Source organism: Vicugna pacos, chromosome 8, assembly GCF_048564905.1.
Source record: "Vicugna pacos chromosome 8, VicPac4, whole genome shotgun sequence".
Lineage (NCBI taxonomy): Eukaryota > Metazoa > Chordata > Mammalia > Artiodactyla > Camelidae > Vicugna > Vicugna pacos.
This window is the reverse complement of record NC_132994.1, coordinates 66,058,690-66,077,305: the sequence shown is the minus strand read 5'-3', so window position 1 is coordinate 66,077,305 and position 18,616 is coordinate 66,058,690. Positions and strand designations below refer to the sequence as shown.

At 40.7% G+C, this 18,616-nt stretch overlaps 1 protein-coding gene and 1 long non-coding RNA gene across 4 annotated transcripts in view; one reads left to right on the top strand and one right to left on the bottom strand.

Annotated features, from left to right (window-relative positions):
* Positions 1 to 18,616, bottom strand: part of ESR1 (estrogen receptor 1) — a 378,297-nt gene that overhangs the window by 62,688 nt on the left and 296,993 nt on the right. For all 3 annotated transcript variants that reach the window (XM_072966053.1, XM_072966054.1, XM_072966055.1), the window contains one exon: positions 5,078 to 5,216. In XM_072966053.1, the coding sequence (XP_072822154.1) occupies positions 5,078 to 5,216 (139 nt within the window). The remainder of the gene's footprint in view (positions 1 to 5,077; positions 5,217 to 18,616) is intronic.
* Positions 12,915 to 14,717, top strand: LOC140697765 (uncharacterized). Its single transcript, XR_012075086.1, has 2 exons — positions 12,915 to 13,121; positions 14,347 to 14,717. It is a non-coding gene; the product is annotated as an uncharacterized lncRNA (long non-coding RNA).

Sequence of the window (18,616 nt, the reverse complement as noted above, 5' to 3'; positions counted from 1 at the left end):
CCTTCCAGCGATAGTCAACTTTATTCCTGCAAAAACAGAGAGATCCCACAGGGAATGACATATATTGAACACGTCTGCTTCTGTTTTCAGTCTCTATTTTTCCAGGGTGAGCACTCAAGCAGGACTAAACGAAGAGGTGCATTCCTAGTTGACACAGAGGACATATTTTGTGTTTTCTGGTGCCAAAACACACCAAAGGATTAGGTGCTAGAATGGAAAATGAGTTTTCTCCATTTCCTGATTACTTTCACAGGCGTTCTTATTATCTTTAACTTTCCTCTTGTAAAATACACACACACACACACACACACACACGAGAAATTACTGGCTTCTCTATTAATACCTTATAATAAGCTTTATTTCTTGCTTTTCACAGGAAGAGATGACTGCATTAAGTGCTTGGAACTCACTGCTGCAGGACACGGGGAAGAACTGGAAATTGTGGGTAGGCTAAGCAGGGCAAGGATAAAATTAGCCTTCGAGCATATGACTACCAGGAAAGTTATTAACTTCCAGAATCAAGATATCATGGGCTGTCATCAGGGAGCAAATCAAGCAATAACTCTTTTTAAATGGACACAAGATAGAAAATGTGTCCTCTGCTCACAACTGGGGGATGGCAACCCAGCAGTTTTGTTTTTTTCTTTTTTTATATTCCTGTAATCACTAAGCCTCACTTGCCAATACTAACATTTGAGTAATTACAAGGGAAGACTGGTGTAAATTCTAGCCTCCTGATAGCCTTGGAAAGCACAAATGCCTGGATTTGCCAAGAAGGTTTGAGAAAATAGGACTTATTATAATCTATGGCGGATAAACCATCCCACTCGGCAACGCTGGTAATCCATGGGTGACAGGACCCTTGGGACTTCTGACTTTCTCGTGTCCCTTTGTCTAGACAGATGTAAACAGCCTAGGGATGCTGACCTTTTAAAGGCAGTATCACCAAGTCTGGGATAAAATAAAAATGATGAAGTCAACACTCATCTGTTTACTGGCTCTCAGTCAAACACTTTGCTTCGAAACCTATGGATCTCTACATTTTGTTACCAAAAAAATGTTTACAACGTACAATCTGATGACAAAAGAGCAACAGGGAGATGACGGTGACTTATGCTAATCAGAGAGCTGAATGTTACCAAAGAGGCAAAAAACATAAACAGTGTTCTCAACTATTGCTCAAAAGCCATCTTCCAGTTGTATAAAGTTTCAAATGGGTTGCTGGCCACAATGTTTTTTTTTTCACTGTTATGCATATATCAATGTCATCAAAAGCAGTTGTCTTCTAAAACCAAGAGAGCAATTTAATAGTATGGAAAGTTTATAATATTTAGGTGCATGTTAATAATTAGAACAGTATGGAAAATTTATACTATGGGTCATCTTTGATAAAGTATTTAATATTATTTATATACTTTATATTTATTTCTATACGTTTCTAACCGTTAACAGGTATGTAAGTGTCCTTAAATGTATTCAGATCTTGAGGCTTTTACTCGGTAGTGGGTCTAGTGATGGGAAAAAATGAGATCCTTTGTTTATCCTCGTTCGGAATTTAACAAGTTTGTGGAGTATAAGCAGAAGTGTAAGCGTAAGCCAAACGCATTTAGTAATTTTAAAAATCCTTCCAAAACGGATGGATCCTAATTTCTTCAAAGTCTATGAGGGTCTCAGCGAGGAACTGATGAGTGGCCCTGAACAAGAAGGGAGTGAGTCTGATGACAAGAACAGCTGAAATGACTCTCGGAAGATGTGGCTTCCCCGGCGTCTGCCGTGAGCCACGCGGGTGACCTTGGCCAGTGCAATTAACAAACGCTTATCACAGATCATTGAAGACTTCATTCTCTGGAGGTAACAAAAGGATGAGCAAGATCCGGTTCCTGTCCACGAGAAGTTTAAGAGCTAGAAGGGAAGATAAGACACACAATCGTGACTTACAGATGGCAGGAGATTAAGAGAAGCAGAAACCAAATCCAGTGAGAACTTAGACAAAGGAAAGGCTACTTTCTGCTTGAAGAGGAGAGTTTGAAGGAAGGCTTTATGGAAGAGTGACATCTGAAATGAGCCCTAAAAAGTCCTAAAGAAGGTCCCAAGATTCTGACAAGGAGTCCTAAAGGTACAGGGCCTTTTAGAAGCAGTGGAAGAAAACCCTGAAGTGTGGTAAGGTTAAGTTCATGGCTCTCAGGCTGAATTCAGGGTCCAGGTGTTTTCAGCCTGGACAAGAGCCTGTCGGGGCTCACTTAATCCCCAGAACTCCCTTCTGGGGAGGAAGCCACTGGCCTTCCTCATTCCATCATCTGACCGGCTCTGCAGGTGTTTGTGTCTGTGACACTTGGAGCAGGAATTCATGATTCTCCAGTTAAGAAGTCTAGACAGCACCTTCTAAGGAATGGGGAGAGCTGAGTCAGGAGGCAGCAGGATCAAAACTGCGCCTTGGAAAAAAGTCTCTGGTTGCCCTGTGGGGAATAGAGTGAAGGAAAGAGGGCTGGTGGCCGAGAAGGAGGGCTAGTGGTGGAAAGGCAGTGCTCTGGGGAGGGCTGACAAGCACCTGTGTTAGGGCAGAGGGGAGGTGTGGATTTCAGAAGCAGGGCAGGACTTGATGGCTAACTGCATAATCTGGTGAGGGAGGAAGTGGAATCCATGGTTAATTTGAACTTGTCTGACAGCTTGAGTGTCTAGGTGAATGTTGATGCCACTGACAGAGAGAAAAAAAAAGAAAAGGAACAAACTTGATAAAGAGGATAATGTATTCAGCGAGGGATACTGTGAGTCTCAAGAGCTGACAGGACATTGAAATAGGAAAATCTGGAGTAGTGGTTCTCAACCAGGCACAATTTTGCGCCTACCCTCCCATCACACACAGGGGGCATTTAGAAATGTCTGCAGACATTTAGGTTTGTCATCTCGGGGGAAAGGGGTGCTATTATAAGAGCATCTAGTCAGTAAAGTCCAGGAATACTGCTAAACATCCTGAAATGCACAGGACAATGCCCCACAAGAAAGAGTAATCCAACCAAAAATGTCAGCAGTGCAGAAGCTGAGAAATCCTGGTCTAGAGGGAGTAGGCACTTCACATGTGGAATTTTAGGAAGCAGGAATGAACAAAGATGAGAACTTTTAGTCACTCACAATGCAGCGAGAGACATGGGAGAAAATTAACCACCGTTAGAGCATATAGAAAAGAAAGGCAAGCAGGTGGCTGATAAAATCCTGAGTAATATTACCTCATTGGCAAAATGAGTTCATGGGGGTGAGGTGATGTCACAAACCCTTTCATATTTAGAATGCAATGATAGGATGACAGTTCTCAGGAAGTGTGTACACAAGAAGATAGACAAGGATGAGGTGGTAAATCATGGAAAATCAGTTCAGTCATGAACATCCCCAAATCCTAAACACTGAAGACACACTCTAGGCTGCAGTGGGAAACACTGTATGTGGTCTAAGATTTTCATCTGCAAATGTGTTACAACTTGATCCCAGAGTCACATGATTGTAACAAGAACATTCTTAAAAGCAGAAGAAGGAGGAGGAGGAAGAGGAAGAGGAGGAGGAAGGGGAGGAAGAGGAGGAGGCAGGTGAAAAAACAGAAGGAAAGAGGAAAACAGGAAAAAAGAGGTGGAAGGGAAGAAATGACAAGACAAGAAGAACAAGGGGAGGGGAGGGAAAGGAAAAGAAGGAAGGCGAAGGGAGGGAGCACTGTAGAAACATCCTCTAAAAGGCGAACAGAATGCTGTGTGAGGGCCGTTCTACGGAACAAGATCGGGCGCCATACTCAATAATTTCACAGGGCCCTTATAGGGGAATACATTCCATGGAAAGAAAGTCTGCTTCTTGAACCTATCATCACTGTTTTTCAAAGCTATGGTAACACAAAATGACTGAACAGGAACCAGTACTTGTACAATTCTCCAGTATTTAAATAAATAAATGTTGCCAGAACTCTGTTCCAGGGGGCTGAGCAGGTCTAGGGAAGGAAGCCGGAGCGAGACAGGAGATGGGGAGGTAGGGAGGCAATCCGAAAGGAAGGATCACACAAAGACACATCATGGGCAACCTGGACTGATGAGCAGAGGCCAAAAATCTTACAAGGAACAATGAGAAGATGGACCTTTCCCATTCAAATGGTTATGTAGTCCACAAAGAAGTCATACGTGGAAACAAAAGGCCACAGCAACAAACCAAAGAAGGCATCCCTGATAAGGGAAGTGTGAAGGTCGTGTGCACAGGGCAGGAGGCAGTATGATGTGCCACGGCCGGCCAGATTGTGAATTCCACCATTCCTGTCTCCACCATTAGCTAGCTCAGGGCTTCTCCTAGGAGCAGAATGTCTCTGAAACGTAGCTTCCTTTCGGATAAAACATGAGTGATAAGCTTCCCAGCGGTGCTGTGATGATGAAATAAGACCATCTATGTAAAGCACTCAGCACAGCGGCCGGTGCGGGATAGGGACTCTGGCAGTGCTAACTGTTCTTGAATAATGTCTGACTTCTGTCACTCTATGCAATGACTGAATAAGAAAGAATGGCAGGACTCGCATTCCAAGTCAATCTAAATGGAATCCATTAAATACGGTAGTAGCATTTGAAAACTGAAATCTTCATCTTCTAAATAAGCAAGTAACTTTTATGAATTCATTAAAACTTGAAGTGGCCTTCAAAACTCTGATCAAATTTCCTCATTTACTGATGGGAAAATTGGAAAAGGAAATGAAAAGGCTATTGTGGCTTGGAGGTACATGAGCCAAAAAAAGATTTTAATTAAAGGGGAGTTACTCATCCTTTTTTCATACAATACAAGATGAAGGTGGAGTTAGAAAATTACAGTTCATAATTTTACAAATACACACATATACATATTTTAGAAATAACAGAGCTAATCTGGGAAGATGTCTAGCAGAAAGTTATCCTTCGCTTTCTGTGAACTCGACTACCTTACATCACCCGAATTCACCCACTTGTAAACATATCTGACAAAGTTCTCAGAAGCTTCATGAAGTGTTGGATAAAACAGCTTCAGGATTAAACTGGTTATTATCAAGGATGTTCTTCCCCCAGGCTACAGCCAGGTCACTCACCTGTCTAGGAGCAAGTTAGGAGCAAACAGGAGCTTCCCTGGGTGCTCCATGGAGCGCCAGACAAGACCAATCATGAGGATCTCTAGCCAGGCACATTCCAGCAGGTGGACCTGATCATGGAGGGTCAAATCCACAAAGCCTGAAACGAGACAAAAAAACACTTCTGACTTAAAATGAAAAGTCATTGCTGGTGAAATGAATGCAACCAGAGATTTGAACTGGGATGCTCTATTTTCCATTAGATGGAATAACATGAAATAGAAGTACACTTTATAGGAAAGTCAAGTAATTCATTTCTAAAATTTTTTATACAATTGTAAAGGTTACTTTCCATTTAAAATCATTACAAAATATTGGATGTATTCCCCATGTTGTACAATATATCCTTGAGTCTCTTTTTCATCCAACAGTTTTTATCTCCCACTCCCTCATCTCTATATCGCCCCTCCCGCTGTCCCTCTCCCCATTGGTAGCCACTAGTTTGTTCTCTGTGTCTGAGTCTGGTTTCTTTTTTGTTATATTCACTAGTTTGCTGTATTTTTTTACATACCACATGTAAGTGATATCATACAGTATTTGTCTTTCTGTGTCTGACCTATTACTTCACTTAACATAGTGCCTTCCAAGTCCATCCATATTGCTGCAAATGGCAAAATTTCATCCTTTTTTATGGCTGAGTAGTATACCAGTTATAATATACACCACAACATTTTATATATATATATTTTTTTTATACCACATCTTCTTTATCCATTCATCTGTTGATGGACACTTAGGTTATTTCTACATCTTGGCAATTGTAAACAATGCTGCTGTGAACATTGGGGTGCTTGTATCTTTTTGAATTTGTGTTTTTGTTTTCCTCAGATATATACCCAAGAGTGGTATATATCTGAAATGCTGGGTCATATTGTAGTCCTATTTTTAGTTTTTTGAGAAACCTCCACACTGTTTTCCACAGTGGCTGTACCAACTTATATTCCTACCAACAGTGTACAAGGGTTCCCTTTTCTCCACATCCTCGCCAACATTTGTTATTTGTGTTCTTTTTGATGATGGCCATTCTGACAGGAGTGAGATGATATCTCATTGTGGTTTTGATTTTCATTTCCCTGATTAGTAATGTTGAGCATCTATGCATGTGTCTGTTGGCCATCTGCATTCAAGTAACTATTTTTTAAGCCTACTATATCAATGAACTTTAATCAACTTAAACATCTTAATGCCTTAGTTACATCTACAGAAATATACTAACTTACACAACCCACTTAGCTTTCTATAAAGCTTTATACTTAAATAGTGTTAAAACTCATATGCTTTTTACTTTGACACTTTTAATAGCCTTATGTGATTATTATATTTCATTTCTGCTTCCGTTGAAGATATTTAGGTGCAAGAAATGTAACTTACCTGCCTTAAAACAAATAGGAATTGGAGCACAGGCAGGACCAAAGTCACTAAGTGTCTACCTCTTTGCTTCATCACTAAGCTACGCCCCCTTTTTCCATATCGTGTAAAAGAAAGACTAATAACATAGTATACGTAAATAAATTACTTGGGGGAAAATGAGTCGGATGAATAAAGGTGGCATTATGATTACTTCTGGTAACAAACACGAAAGTGTTTTTTTATTTTTTGTTTATTGGGAGAGAAAAGCTTTTTCCAATCATCACTGACAATATGGTGGATGCGCAAGAGTAGTGACTAAGAAGAAGGAGGAGGAGGAAGATGAGAAGGAGAAGGAGGGAAAGAAGAGGAAGATCAATTTGTTGAGCCCTTACTATGGGTTAGAAGTAATACTAAGTACTTTCCATACAAATCTGTTTAAGTATTTATCACTACAATAATTCTCAGAGATAGAAACTGACAGGGATGTCATTTTCCAGATAAGGAAGCAGGTGATCAGAGAGCTGATGTATTTGGTAAGGTCAGAGGTGGGAACATAATCTCCAGAAACTGTGCCCTTGACCACAATTGACACCACTCCTTATGAGCTGCAATTCATTATAGACTTTGGACGAACTGACTAAATAAACCCAGACCCACAAATTAAGATACACCAGGGTGACAGGGACATTGCATAAACAAGATGTCCATAAAGTTTCTTGCTTTCCAAATCAGCTCCCTGTCCTTCTGCCCTGAGGCATCCCATCCCATTTCCTTACCCTTTCTCTGCCCTCAACCTTTCGTTCCCTCTTATCCATGAGACTGGATCTAGGAATCCCATTTTTCTTTGTCCTCTTCTCTGTTTTCTCTCACTGATAACACAATTTTATTAGCTATCTATACTTGTATTTACTAAAAAGCCAAAACCTAAGTTTATTTTCCTTAAGCAGTAGTACTTATGGTTTCCCTATTGAATGTTTCTTCCTGGGGGTCTTGTTCAAAGAATTGGTTCAAACAATTAGCTCCCCATTTCCTATATACTTAAGCACCATCTTCCAAGTAATCCCCACCACCAACAGCTGACGAGCCGTCAGAAAAGCCTAAGCTGAGAAAGACCTCAGGGTGTACGCCCCGCTAGCCACCATCCCATAAGCAAGCCTTGTCAATTCCGTCTTTGAAGTAACAATAAAGTCCTTTTTCTCCTTTCTATATTTCCACTGTTACTACATTAATTTAATTCCCAAGACGCTCTCACCTTTTTGTCTGACTCCTTTAACTCAGCATAATTATTTTGGGACATCTATGTTGTTGCATGTATGAATAGTTGATTCTTTCCCTTGCTGAGTGGTATTCCATTGGATGGATAGAGCCCATAAATAAACACAAGTTGCTTATCCTTCTGTCGGACATCGCATTTGTTTTCTTTGGGTTATTACAAATACAACTGCCATGAGCAATCTGTGTACATTTTTCTGTATGGACATGTGCTTTCATTTCTCCTGGGTAAGTATTTAAGCATATTATGGCTGGACTATATGGTAAGTGTATGGTAGGCATATGTTTAACTTTTTAAGAAACTACTGAACCGTTTTCAGAAGTGATTGTTCTGTTTTACATCCCCACCAGCAATAGATGAGAGCCCTGGTTGCTCCACATCCCCAGGCAATACTTGGTATGGTCAGTCTTTTTCATTTTAGACATTCTGTAGACATACAGAGGTATCACACTGGAGCTGTGATTTTAGTTTGCATTTCCCTAATGACTAATGATACTGAGCATCTTTTCATGTGCCTCTAACAGATCATTATCTTACACTATCACTATACTCATGTTAATTATGCATGTATCTGTAAATCCTGCTAGACTATGTCCTCATCAGAGGCACAAAATGCACCATTCTATCAAATTCTGCTTTTTTAAAGTCTAAATTTACTGCACCTTCTGCTCCATCATTCAACCATGCCAAGGCCCATAACAATGTAGCACTTGTCAGAGCAAGGGTCTTCCCACTGGAAAGAATGGGCGTCACTCACAGAAAGCAGGACTTGGAACTGGAGAGAAAGTGGGCAGTTCTGTTCAGGAGAAAACACTAAAGGACGAAAAAACAGTGACTGGGTTTCATGACTCCTGGGGAGAAAAAAGAACTAGTTTCCCTACACACAGCAACTATTTACGTAGAGAGTGTGTTGGGTCGAAATGGACTGGGTTTGTTCAGGAAGAAGCACTGTCTGAGACAGCAAAACAAACAAACAAACAAAAAAAACCTTGTCTCTCTCAGTAGCCAAAATCTAATGGGAGCAACCAACTCCAGTGAGCAGTATTCAAAAGGAAAGCTCACGGGAAGTTTTAATTCCCTAAGATTTCACCCCAATCTTTTGGGTAAAGTTGCATAATAGCAATATAAACTTACCCGATAAATCACACTGCCTTTCAGAAATGTTAACATTCAAGAGTGAGGTGTCTTCTCTCTTCTCATGACATTCCTTGTTTGATGTGGGGGGGAAATGTAATCATGTGATCATGTCGCCCTTGATGAAAGCTACGCCATATCATTCAATACCCTCCACAAAGCTTGAAACAAAATGTCACAGGATGAGATTTAGGGGGTCTTTTGAGAGAGAACAGCAACCATGTAACCGAGCAGTTTTGAAAAACGGAAGAAGCACTTTCTGGTCGCAACCTTACATGTGAAACTGAATGAAATTTTTAATTCTTCACTTCAGAACTCCAGTGCTTCTTAAGTTTGACAGTTTTATCGGTCTTTTGGGAGCCTCAGAAGCTCACCATAACCATTTGTACCACACAAGTCTGGTGATTATGAAATCTGTCTGAAGTATGTCTGTTAGTAATAGTTTTCAGTCTGAGTCCAGCAGAATTGCTAGGTCCTTCTGGTGAAATCATGCAGATCTCTTGAAAAGAAACAGTCTATTTAATTATCTTTCCCAGCTGTGCATATTGCCCGCAGACAAGGGTTACTGAGTCTCTTGCAAAGTGTCCTCGGCAAGTTCCGGGGAACGGGGTTGCAGGTTGTGTGCAAAGACTGTCCATTAACCTTCTCAATGAACGTAAGAGCTACCAGAGGAAGCTATTGGATGGCGGGTCTCCTTCCTTCCAGTATACTGATCTCAGTATTATTTTAACCACACAGGAGTTAAATGCTCTTCTGGTGTAGAATAAATGCCCTTTAATAGTCTCAATTCATAGCCAACAGAGAAAAACAAGGTGATACATCTTAAATGAAATTATACTGGGCCAACTCTCTACAGACATCAAGTTTCAGTCTTTTGGTTTGTTTTCCATATAAATGGGAAGACTACTCTAATATGCAGCTTCAGCTGAATTTACTATAACTCAGAGGCATTCAACAACACCTTTTGAACACTTGAAAGTGTTGCCAGTACAGGAGCCAGCAGCATCCGTGGGATGTGAATGGATGCACCAGTGACAGATATTCTGACAGGTGACGCGGTGAGAAGTGACTCACTTCCCATCACTTGGGGACTCTCATCTTGGTGACAGTGGCAAGAGGTCTGTGGGGCTGTGGAATTCACACCCACGGGACAGAAGGCCTACCTAAAAAGTAGTAACAATAGTTTATCGAGACCAAGTGAAGTCAGACGCAAGGAAATCTCATTTCACAAAATAAAATCTTAAAAGAAAGCAAACATGGGTCTTTTTCTCTGGTCTGTACTCACAGGTCTAGTGAATAGAGTGTCCAGAGATAGGATATAGTGGAAACAGACAGGAATGACTTAAGTCCCCTCCCCCGCTGCTGTGTGGTCAGGGGGCTGATGAAGCTGAGAGAGACCCCCTTCTGAACAACTCTCTGTACAGTTAACCAGCTCGTTATTTCCAGCCTCATCACCAAGTAAAGCTATCCCTGCCTTCTTTCTTCGTTATAAATGACTATTTTTCCTCCAAGATTTTTAACTGCTTTTTGACTGTGAAAGGAGCTCATGGCAGGTCTTCCCCCTCTCCCTTGGGCCTCATGAAATCCTAAACCCTCTTCCCCACTCTGAGCCTACCATACAAATTATTTAATTTGCCCTGGCGCTCAGGGCGTGGCAAGTCTCAGCAAAGAGTGCCGAGAGCCGGAGGCAAAATGAAGTAGAATGTGAATGCTTGTTAAGTTCTGCACAGCTGTGAAGCAAAAGATAAACCAGAGAAAAAAAAGTATGAGTGCTACAGTAAGTACACTTCTTATTTCCATGGGATGCAGTTTACAGAGACGTAAAGCAAAGCAGAATCCCTGTGAAAGAAAAAAGCAACTTTTCCCTGGGGAGTGTTGTCTTAAATCCAGAAGCCAGGTGGTTGGTTCCCTTAATAAATCTACTGGAAAAAATATTAGTTTCCTGACCTTCAAAAAATTAATTATGTTCTCAGTCATATGATGACCCCAATGTTCTCCAAAATGTCAGTTATAAAATTGCCTGTTTCATTCTTTCTGTATTGCCTTAAGTCAATGAAAGAAGATTTAAACAAGTCACCTTTTTCCTCCTTGATGCCAAAGTAAAATAAGGTAAAAAAAAAAAAAGAAAAAGAATGTAATGGAACATGACATCGTATCACAAGACAACTACAAGCCGAATAAAACCTGGGATTTCTCAGAGGAAGCCTATAGAAGAAAGAATGTCATAAGAACCTACATCCCAGTTCAAATGCTAAGACTTGTCATGTCTTCCATTTTGTAGTTTTTTTTTTTCTCCAGAAGACAATAAGTTTAATCCTGTACTTTGAACCATGTAACCCATGGCATAGTTGAATATGATCTTCCCACCTCCAGATAAAAGTTTTGGAGTCTCTTTTAGATGCAGAATCATGATAGAGAGAGCCATTAGAACTGGGTTGCCCATCCCATGACACTTTAAGATGTCTCCAATAACATGCAAGCATTGAAAAATTCTTTTCTATGTGTTTAACCCATTTAAATAAATAACATCATGCACCACTCTTACCAAATGTGTACCACTGTTAGAAAATAAAATAAATGGTAATGGAGTTATCATTTGCTTAGACATCCCGAATCACACACAGTGTAAGAACGCAGACCTCTCACTGAGCCTGCCCCAGACCACCATCGCCGTGTGTGCTCTGGTTCTCCTCCACTCTGATAAAGGGAAGTGCGCACAGACCCTCTCTGGCACAGTACCACCTACTCAAAGGGCTTATGGCAGCACCATGCTAAACCTCCACCTTGCCAATAGCAAGTGGATGCTTTCCTGAGGCTACAATATCCCTCATCCTCAGGTCCGATTATTAGGTATTTTCAAGTCACTTCCCAACATGGGACTTTTTGGAAGGTTCATTCCCCGTCTCACCCCCACAATGGAATGAGGAGGACAGAAGTAATTAAAAGAGCATGAGCTGAAAAGTCAAGTAGACCTGGCTTGAAATTCTTCTGTGGCCCATGGCCAGTTAGCTAAGGTCTCTGAAAGCTCTTCCCATCTGTAAAATAATTACTTAGGGTTATTGCAAAAATTAAGAAGCTAGCAGATGTCCCAGAGTACCAGAGTCACAACTCAATGAACATTTGTTCTCTTCCCTACTCCATCCCAACAGGCTGGAATATCTGTCCAATAGAAGGAACACAACTTTTCCAAAGCACCAAGAGAAATGTTCTGTTTCAAAGTATTTTAGATCTAGAACTCCAAACTTAAATTGGGCACTTTGTGTTTGCCTAAGTCATGAAGTCGTGCTGTGTTTTCTGTTTAGTTTTTCTTTTTATTTATTTATAAAAAATAACCTAATAAAAAGGATAAAAGACTTCCTGGACATCAAATGGCTCTTACAAAACAACATTTTTATGATTTAAAAGTGGAGGGAACAAGAGCATGTGGATTATATTTCTCCTAAAATACATATGCGAAAAAATGAAAAGAGGCACGTTTGGGGTTTTATTACACTCAAAGTATTTCAAGACATTTAGCAAATCCAGAATGCAGTTGTCTTCACATCTCCGATATAAATGTGTGACCGATGGTTCTCTACTGAACTCAGAAGACCTCCACACTGTCTTTGCTGGTGCTTACTTGTAGAGAGAATGAATCATGTCCTGTGGTGACTACATGCCTTGGGAAATAAAAGTGGTGTTCTCAAGGCAATGCTAAGCAACAAAAACCAGTAGAAAGTGAAGAACTGAATGTGACAAATTTGATATTTTAAAAATATGTCACATTTAGCAGAGTTGACAGCCAAATTAATTCAGTCTAGAGGTTTTAAGATAAACAAAGGTCTTGCCTTTTAAAATTAATGGTGCATACTTCAAACACCCCTTATTAAGATGACTATACGTTGAAAGAATTACAGATGATGAAAGCCATGTGATTTATATAAATTCACAAACTTTCCAGTCTTGACTCTGCAGCCTGACAGGGTGCCATGTTGTATCTGACACTACATAATGAAGCCACTGTGACATCATTACCAGTTTCTTCAGAACAACTCAGCAGGGCTTAACACACCTTATCTGAGAATTATTTTTACATATACAGATTCAAAAGTGGTGTTTCTGTGGCACATCTAAAATAAAAACCAACAGTGTTGTTTGATTATTTTACTTCTTTCCCATTTTTATCTAAACAAAAGAGAGCCAACAGAGAGCTTGCTTGGAAGGACCTGAGATACTTCCTGGATATCCCTCTTACGATGCATACATGAGGTATAAACTAAATGCAGAAGATTGTCTTTCCTCTGAAAAAACCTTAGGTACACTGAGTAGGCTACTCACCAAGAAGAGATATCCAAAGACAAAACTGATTTCAAGTTTGCTCAACTGTTCCTTGGTTTTAAACCCTTTCCAAGAGCTATACTCGATGAACCGTACTTCTTATAACGTTTCTTCGAAAAATTATTAGACTTAATCACAGAAGTGTATTCAGACTCTGCTTCAAAAATTTGCTAGTTTTTCCTTGCTTTGGACATCAGCCCACATTTATTGTTTTGTCATCCTATGTGCCTCTGGATATGCATCTGTGTGTGTGATCTGTTGTGGTTATATTTGATTCATCCACTAATATTTGACTATGTTTACACATTAAGGGATAGAACCAAAAAAAAGAGTGTATAGAAATAAATCACATCTGATAGGGAGGTTAATTGTAGAATTTCTCTGATTAGAAAAGGAAAATGGAGCTATATTGTAAAAGCACCTCGAGACTTAAAGGTTAGAATATGCATTTTGTAGCATATGTAAAGTAATTATAATACAAGGGAGGAAATTATTCCTGACTTTAAATATGAACTTCATAAAAATATTTCCCTTAATCTTTATTTAGTGACTTAGTTTAGCACACACCTTTAAAAGGCTAGACATGTATTTTCTTATTTTTCAAAAGGTTGGCTGTATCTCAATCCCGATCACAGCATGTGTGAACCTGTGAAACGCTGACTCTCTTTCTCTAAAAAATTATGTTCTCAGTTTTTGTAGTAACTGGGTATGAGAAAGTGTCATTGCATCTCTGGGAAAGGGGTGGATGAAGGTATTGGACTGCCCACCCCCCCTCCCCCGCATGTAAGCTCATTTATGTGGCAAATTTCTCTCCAAATTTAGTAATAAGAAGGTTTTCTTCTCCTAAAGAACTGATGGGCTCCTTTTTTGTTGGAAAATAAGAACAATGAAACTTATTCAGGACTGCGTGAAGCCCTACCACCAGGAAGCAGATATTAATATAATGTTCAAAAGCAGTAACAATTTTCCCTGTTTCCTGGGAAAATTATTGCCTGACTTCTACTTTTTCTGACCTCACTTTTGACTGTACTGTTGAATTACCAGGCACCTCATAGCAGACTTTGCAAAGTAGATAAAGGAAGGAATCATTAAAACACGTATATCTGTTTTCACACACACACGTAATTATCCTTTTTTTTTCTCCCTTTAACAACAGGTAAAGGATGGGACGACAGATAAGGAGGTAGTTTGTCAAGAGAAAAGAATTAATCCCACAACTCTGACTCCAGAGGGAAAAATATGTCAAGACTTTCAGATATGAGGATCATATTTGGGGATCAAAAAATTAATGTCCCTCAGAGAAAACAAAGCAGATGGCAACTCTACCTTGTTACCAATCCCATCTGTATTACACTCGGAGCCTTGGTTTATGAAGAGACGGTTGTCATGACAATAAGCATTTGAGAAGAGTTCTGGAGAAGCTGATGGATTCAAGAGTGTCTCCTAGCTTTCCAATTTTCCAAACACACACACAAATCCCATCCCCCACCCCCATCCAGCAAATAAACAATTCTATTAATTCCTGTATTGGCTACCATTATTCTATAATGATATTACAGAATTTTGCACTCTCTCATGTCAAAATCCTCCTTGGGGGGACAGAACAGCTCTTTACTCTGATACAGCACAGCTTGAAAGTAAACTGCTTTTTGATTTTTATTCAGCAAAGGCAACTGTATTAACTCCAGCTTAATCTTTTTTCCCCTTACCAGCTCAGAAAGAAATCAATTTCAGCTTAAATGAGAAAGGGGAAAAAAATAGAAGAAATTATTTTCCAGTTTCTGAGAGTAGATGGCAAACTAAAGAAGGGGAAAAAATTAATAAACTATAAAGTAAAGTACTTACGACTGTCCTTTGACATTCTCGTGAAATGGACAGGAAGGCCATCACTGCGGAGCGATTCTGAATTCCCTAATATTAAGAGCACGGGCTGGCTGCGCTTAAAAGTCAACAAGCACTTGTACCTTGGAACATACATTTTTTCTTGTCTACCTCGAAGCAGACCTACAGAAGCATTTCAAATACTATTGTCATCAGTCTGAGCTTTCCGGATAACTGTATGCTCCTGGTAAACACTACAAATGTCATCAACACAAAGACTGAGAGCGAAGCAGACAATCTCCTTTTTAGGGCAAGTCCCCCAAACAAATGAAAAATGATCATTTCCTCCCACCTCCACCCAGCTCAAGTCCCTCAATGAAACCGAAATTGATGACGATCTTACAGTTTCAAGGAGTGTATCCTCACACACACAATTTAAAAGCTGGGAGGGACACCTGTTGTTGCCAATGACCCAGGGACATCCAGGTCTAGAAGGAATCAGGAGCAAAAAAGAGGCTTATTCTCCTTTTGGTTTAGTTAAATTCGGAATGTTAAAGAGCTTTGCAAACCGAAATCATCAAGAGGTAAGAGTAAGGCTGAGCAGCAAATCACATCAACACTTCTGTTGAGAATTCAGAGGACAAGATACAGGGCCCCATACAGGAAGGGGCAGGGCCACGAGTCCGGGGTCGGTGGAGGACTGAAGGTCTTGCAAGCACACGGGGGACTGATTTAGAAAGGGCTGCTCCCTCCCTTCCAGTCCTCCCACAGCTCCCCACTTCCCACATTCTGTCCTACGCCAACTTCAGCCCCAGAGAGAAGCAACTAAAGGAAGGAGAAAGAACTATTTCAGCCTCTTCCACCCCAGATCTGACGCGAGGGAACACTGGCCTCGTATACACGTTGAGAGAAGCCGTAAGGAGATGAGAAGTCAGATACTATTTTCCTTTCATCCATGGTGGATCCTTTTATAAGCACAGCAGATCTTGCCAGGCTATTAAATAACCACTCTAAAAATAAAGTGGGTAGCTAGGTGAAGCTGAAAGAGAGATTCTCTAAATGCCAGTTATCTTCAAGGCAAGAACTGTTCTATTTTTTTAAATAGAGGTACTGGGGATTGAACCCAGGACCTCATGCAGGCTAAGCAGGAGCTCTCCACTGAGCTATTAGCACCCCACGAACTATTCCATTTTTTTTTTTTGGTAACTCAGCATGACCCGTGGCTGGGTATTGGGTCCCACCAATAATGTTGACTCCCTAAAGTTTGTAATTGGAACTACAAAAGTATTTCCTGATAAAAATGAAGAGCAACTGTATTAGTTTTGTAGGTCTGCTATAACAAAGTACCACAAATTGGGAGGCTCAAAACAGAAAAGAGAATAGTTCTAGTTCTGGAAGCTGAAAGTCTGAAATCAAAGTGTCAGCAGGGCCACGCTCTCTCTGAAGACTCTAGGGTAGAATTTGCTCCATGCCTTTCTCTCAGCACGTCGTATTGCTGGTAATCCTTAGCGTTCCTTGGCTTGTAGGTACATCGTTCCAATCTCTGCCTCCATCATCGCATGGCATCCTCCCTATGTGTTTCTGTGTCTCTTCTCTTTTTATAAAGACACCAGTCACGTCAGATTAGGGTCCATACTAATCAGCTACGACCTCATCTTCACTTGATTACATCTGCAAAGTCTACTTCCAAGTTAGGTCACATTCATGGGTCCTGGGGTGAGGGCTTCAACATATGTTTTAGGGGAATGCAATTCAACTCATAACAAAAAGAAGCTGTAAACACTTTACATCTTATATGGTTATGCTCAATATTCCCCAAACATTTATGGAGCATCTCCAATGTATATTAACCTGGAATGGGGTCAGGTACTGTGGGTACGGAGAAGGGACAATGTTCTCATCCTCAAAAAGCTCACAGTCCATAGGGGCAGCAAAGAAAATGAATATGATCATAATGACATGTGCTGAGTGCCAAAATACAGGAAAATATCTGAGGAGCGGGGGCACCTTAATTTCTGAGGCTGGAGGAAAGGTTATTCCCTGGGCTACCGCAGTTGCTTTTCCCTCTTCCCAGTATGCTTTTCCAGTGACTTCAATGCTCACAGCATCAAGATCAAGTTCTTATTCCTACAGCATCTCTTATCTGCATTAGTGCCTATTTGCTTATTGGCATCACTTCCCAGGTTGGAAACAGATCGAAGCACGGGGATTGTGTCTGGAGAACATTGTACCTGCAGGACGTCACACAGTGTCCAGCTGAGAAGAGGCTCTTAATAAACATCTGTCAAATGAATAGGGGGGAAAAGGTAAGTAGATGAATGAGATGATGAGTGTAAATGAATTCTCTTCTGGTAGTGGCTGCAGCAATTTGAAGGACTTCCTGTAAGAAGGGATCCAGTTTCTTAGGGAAGGAGGGGGGTCCTCTGTTGGGAGGGATAAGGAGGGGAGAGGTAGGGTGTTAGGGAAGCATAGCAGGGGGTTGAAATCCTTGCTGTGGGAATAGGAAGAAAGCAAGAGAGAGGAAGAGAGTGTGAGAGAGAGCTAAACAGGCAAATAGAATATTTGCAAAATTCAGCTGTTAGACCCTCCATTCTCTAAAAATAAGTCTACATATGATCATAGATTAAAATATTAATGTATCTTTCCCTTTAACTGGAAAATTGTTCTTTTGAGTATAGTGTTGCTTAAGTCTTAAAAATTCAATAAAATCTATATGTAGACTCAACTTTTTAAGGAGTAAGAAGTGAAGCTTAAATACCCAATTCTTTTTTTTTTCCTATGATGAAAAAAATTTAACCAACTCATAAACACAGTACTCTTTGGAGTAACTGAAAGGGTAAATTAGTTACAGAAAAATTAATTCCATCACTATTCTGAACACCTACCATATGTCAGGCACCACACTGATGTTAGGGACAAAAAATTTTAGTATGTCTTGGTCTCAGACATCAAAGATAAGAGAAAAGACAGTCTGATTTTTAAAAAAGATGGTGAACTAGAATCTGAGATCATGCTGGAGGGCTGTCCAGGGCTCACTGGGAGCACACAGGACCAGGACCCAACCCAGGATGGCAAGACTTCCTTATTTCTGATTCGAGTCTTGATGACACACTTGATGGAAAAGAAGGCAAAGCTACCGAAGGACCAGAGAGGATGGCATGTTCCTGAAAGCGCCCTTATGCCAGTTGTGTGGGAACACGGAAAGCAGAAGGAGGTGTGGTCAGAGACGGGGCTGGAGAAGGAAGCAGGGGCCAGGGGGGTGCCAAGGAGCTTAGGCTTCACCCGTGAGGCAAATAGGAGCCACTGAAGGATTTTAAAGAGATGGGTATTAACTAGGGTGACCTGTTGAGACTTCGTTCAACTACAAGAAGGAAGAGAAACAGACCCACTGGTGAGATAGTAAGGAAGATGAATTAACGGAATTTAGCAATTGATGAGGTGAAAAGAAGGGGAGAAGGAGTCAAGGAGGTGTCAAGGGTCTGGATGATGCCACAGGCCACTCACGGGCAGACAGAGGGAAGAGGAGGTGCACACAGGATGGCAGTGAGCACCAGGTGGAACATGTCTAGTCTAAGCTTCCTGCACACAACCACGTAGAAAAGTCT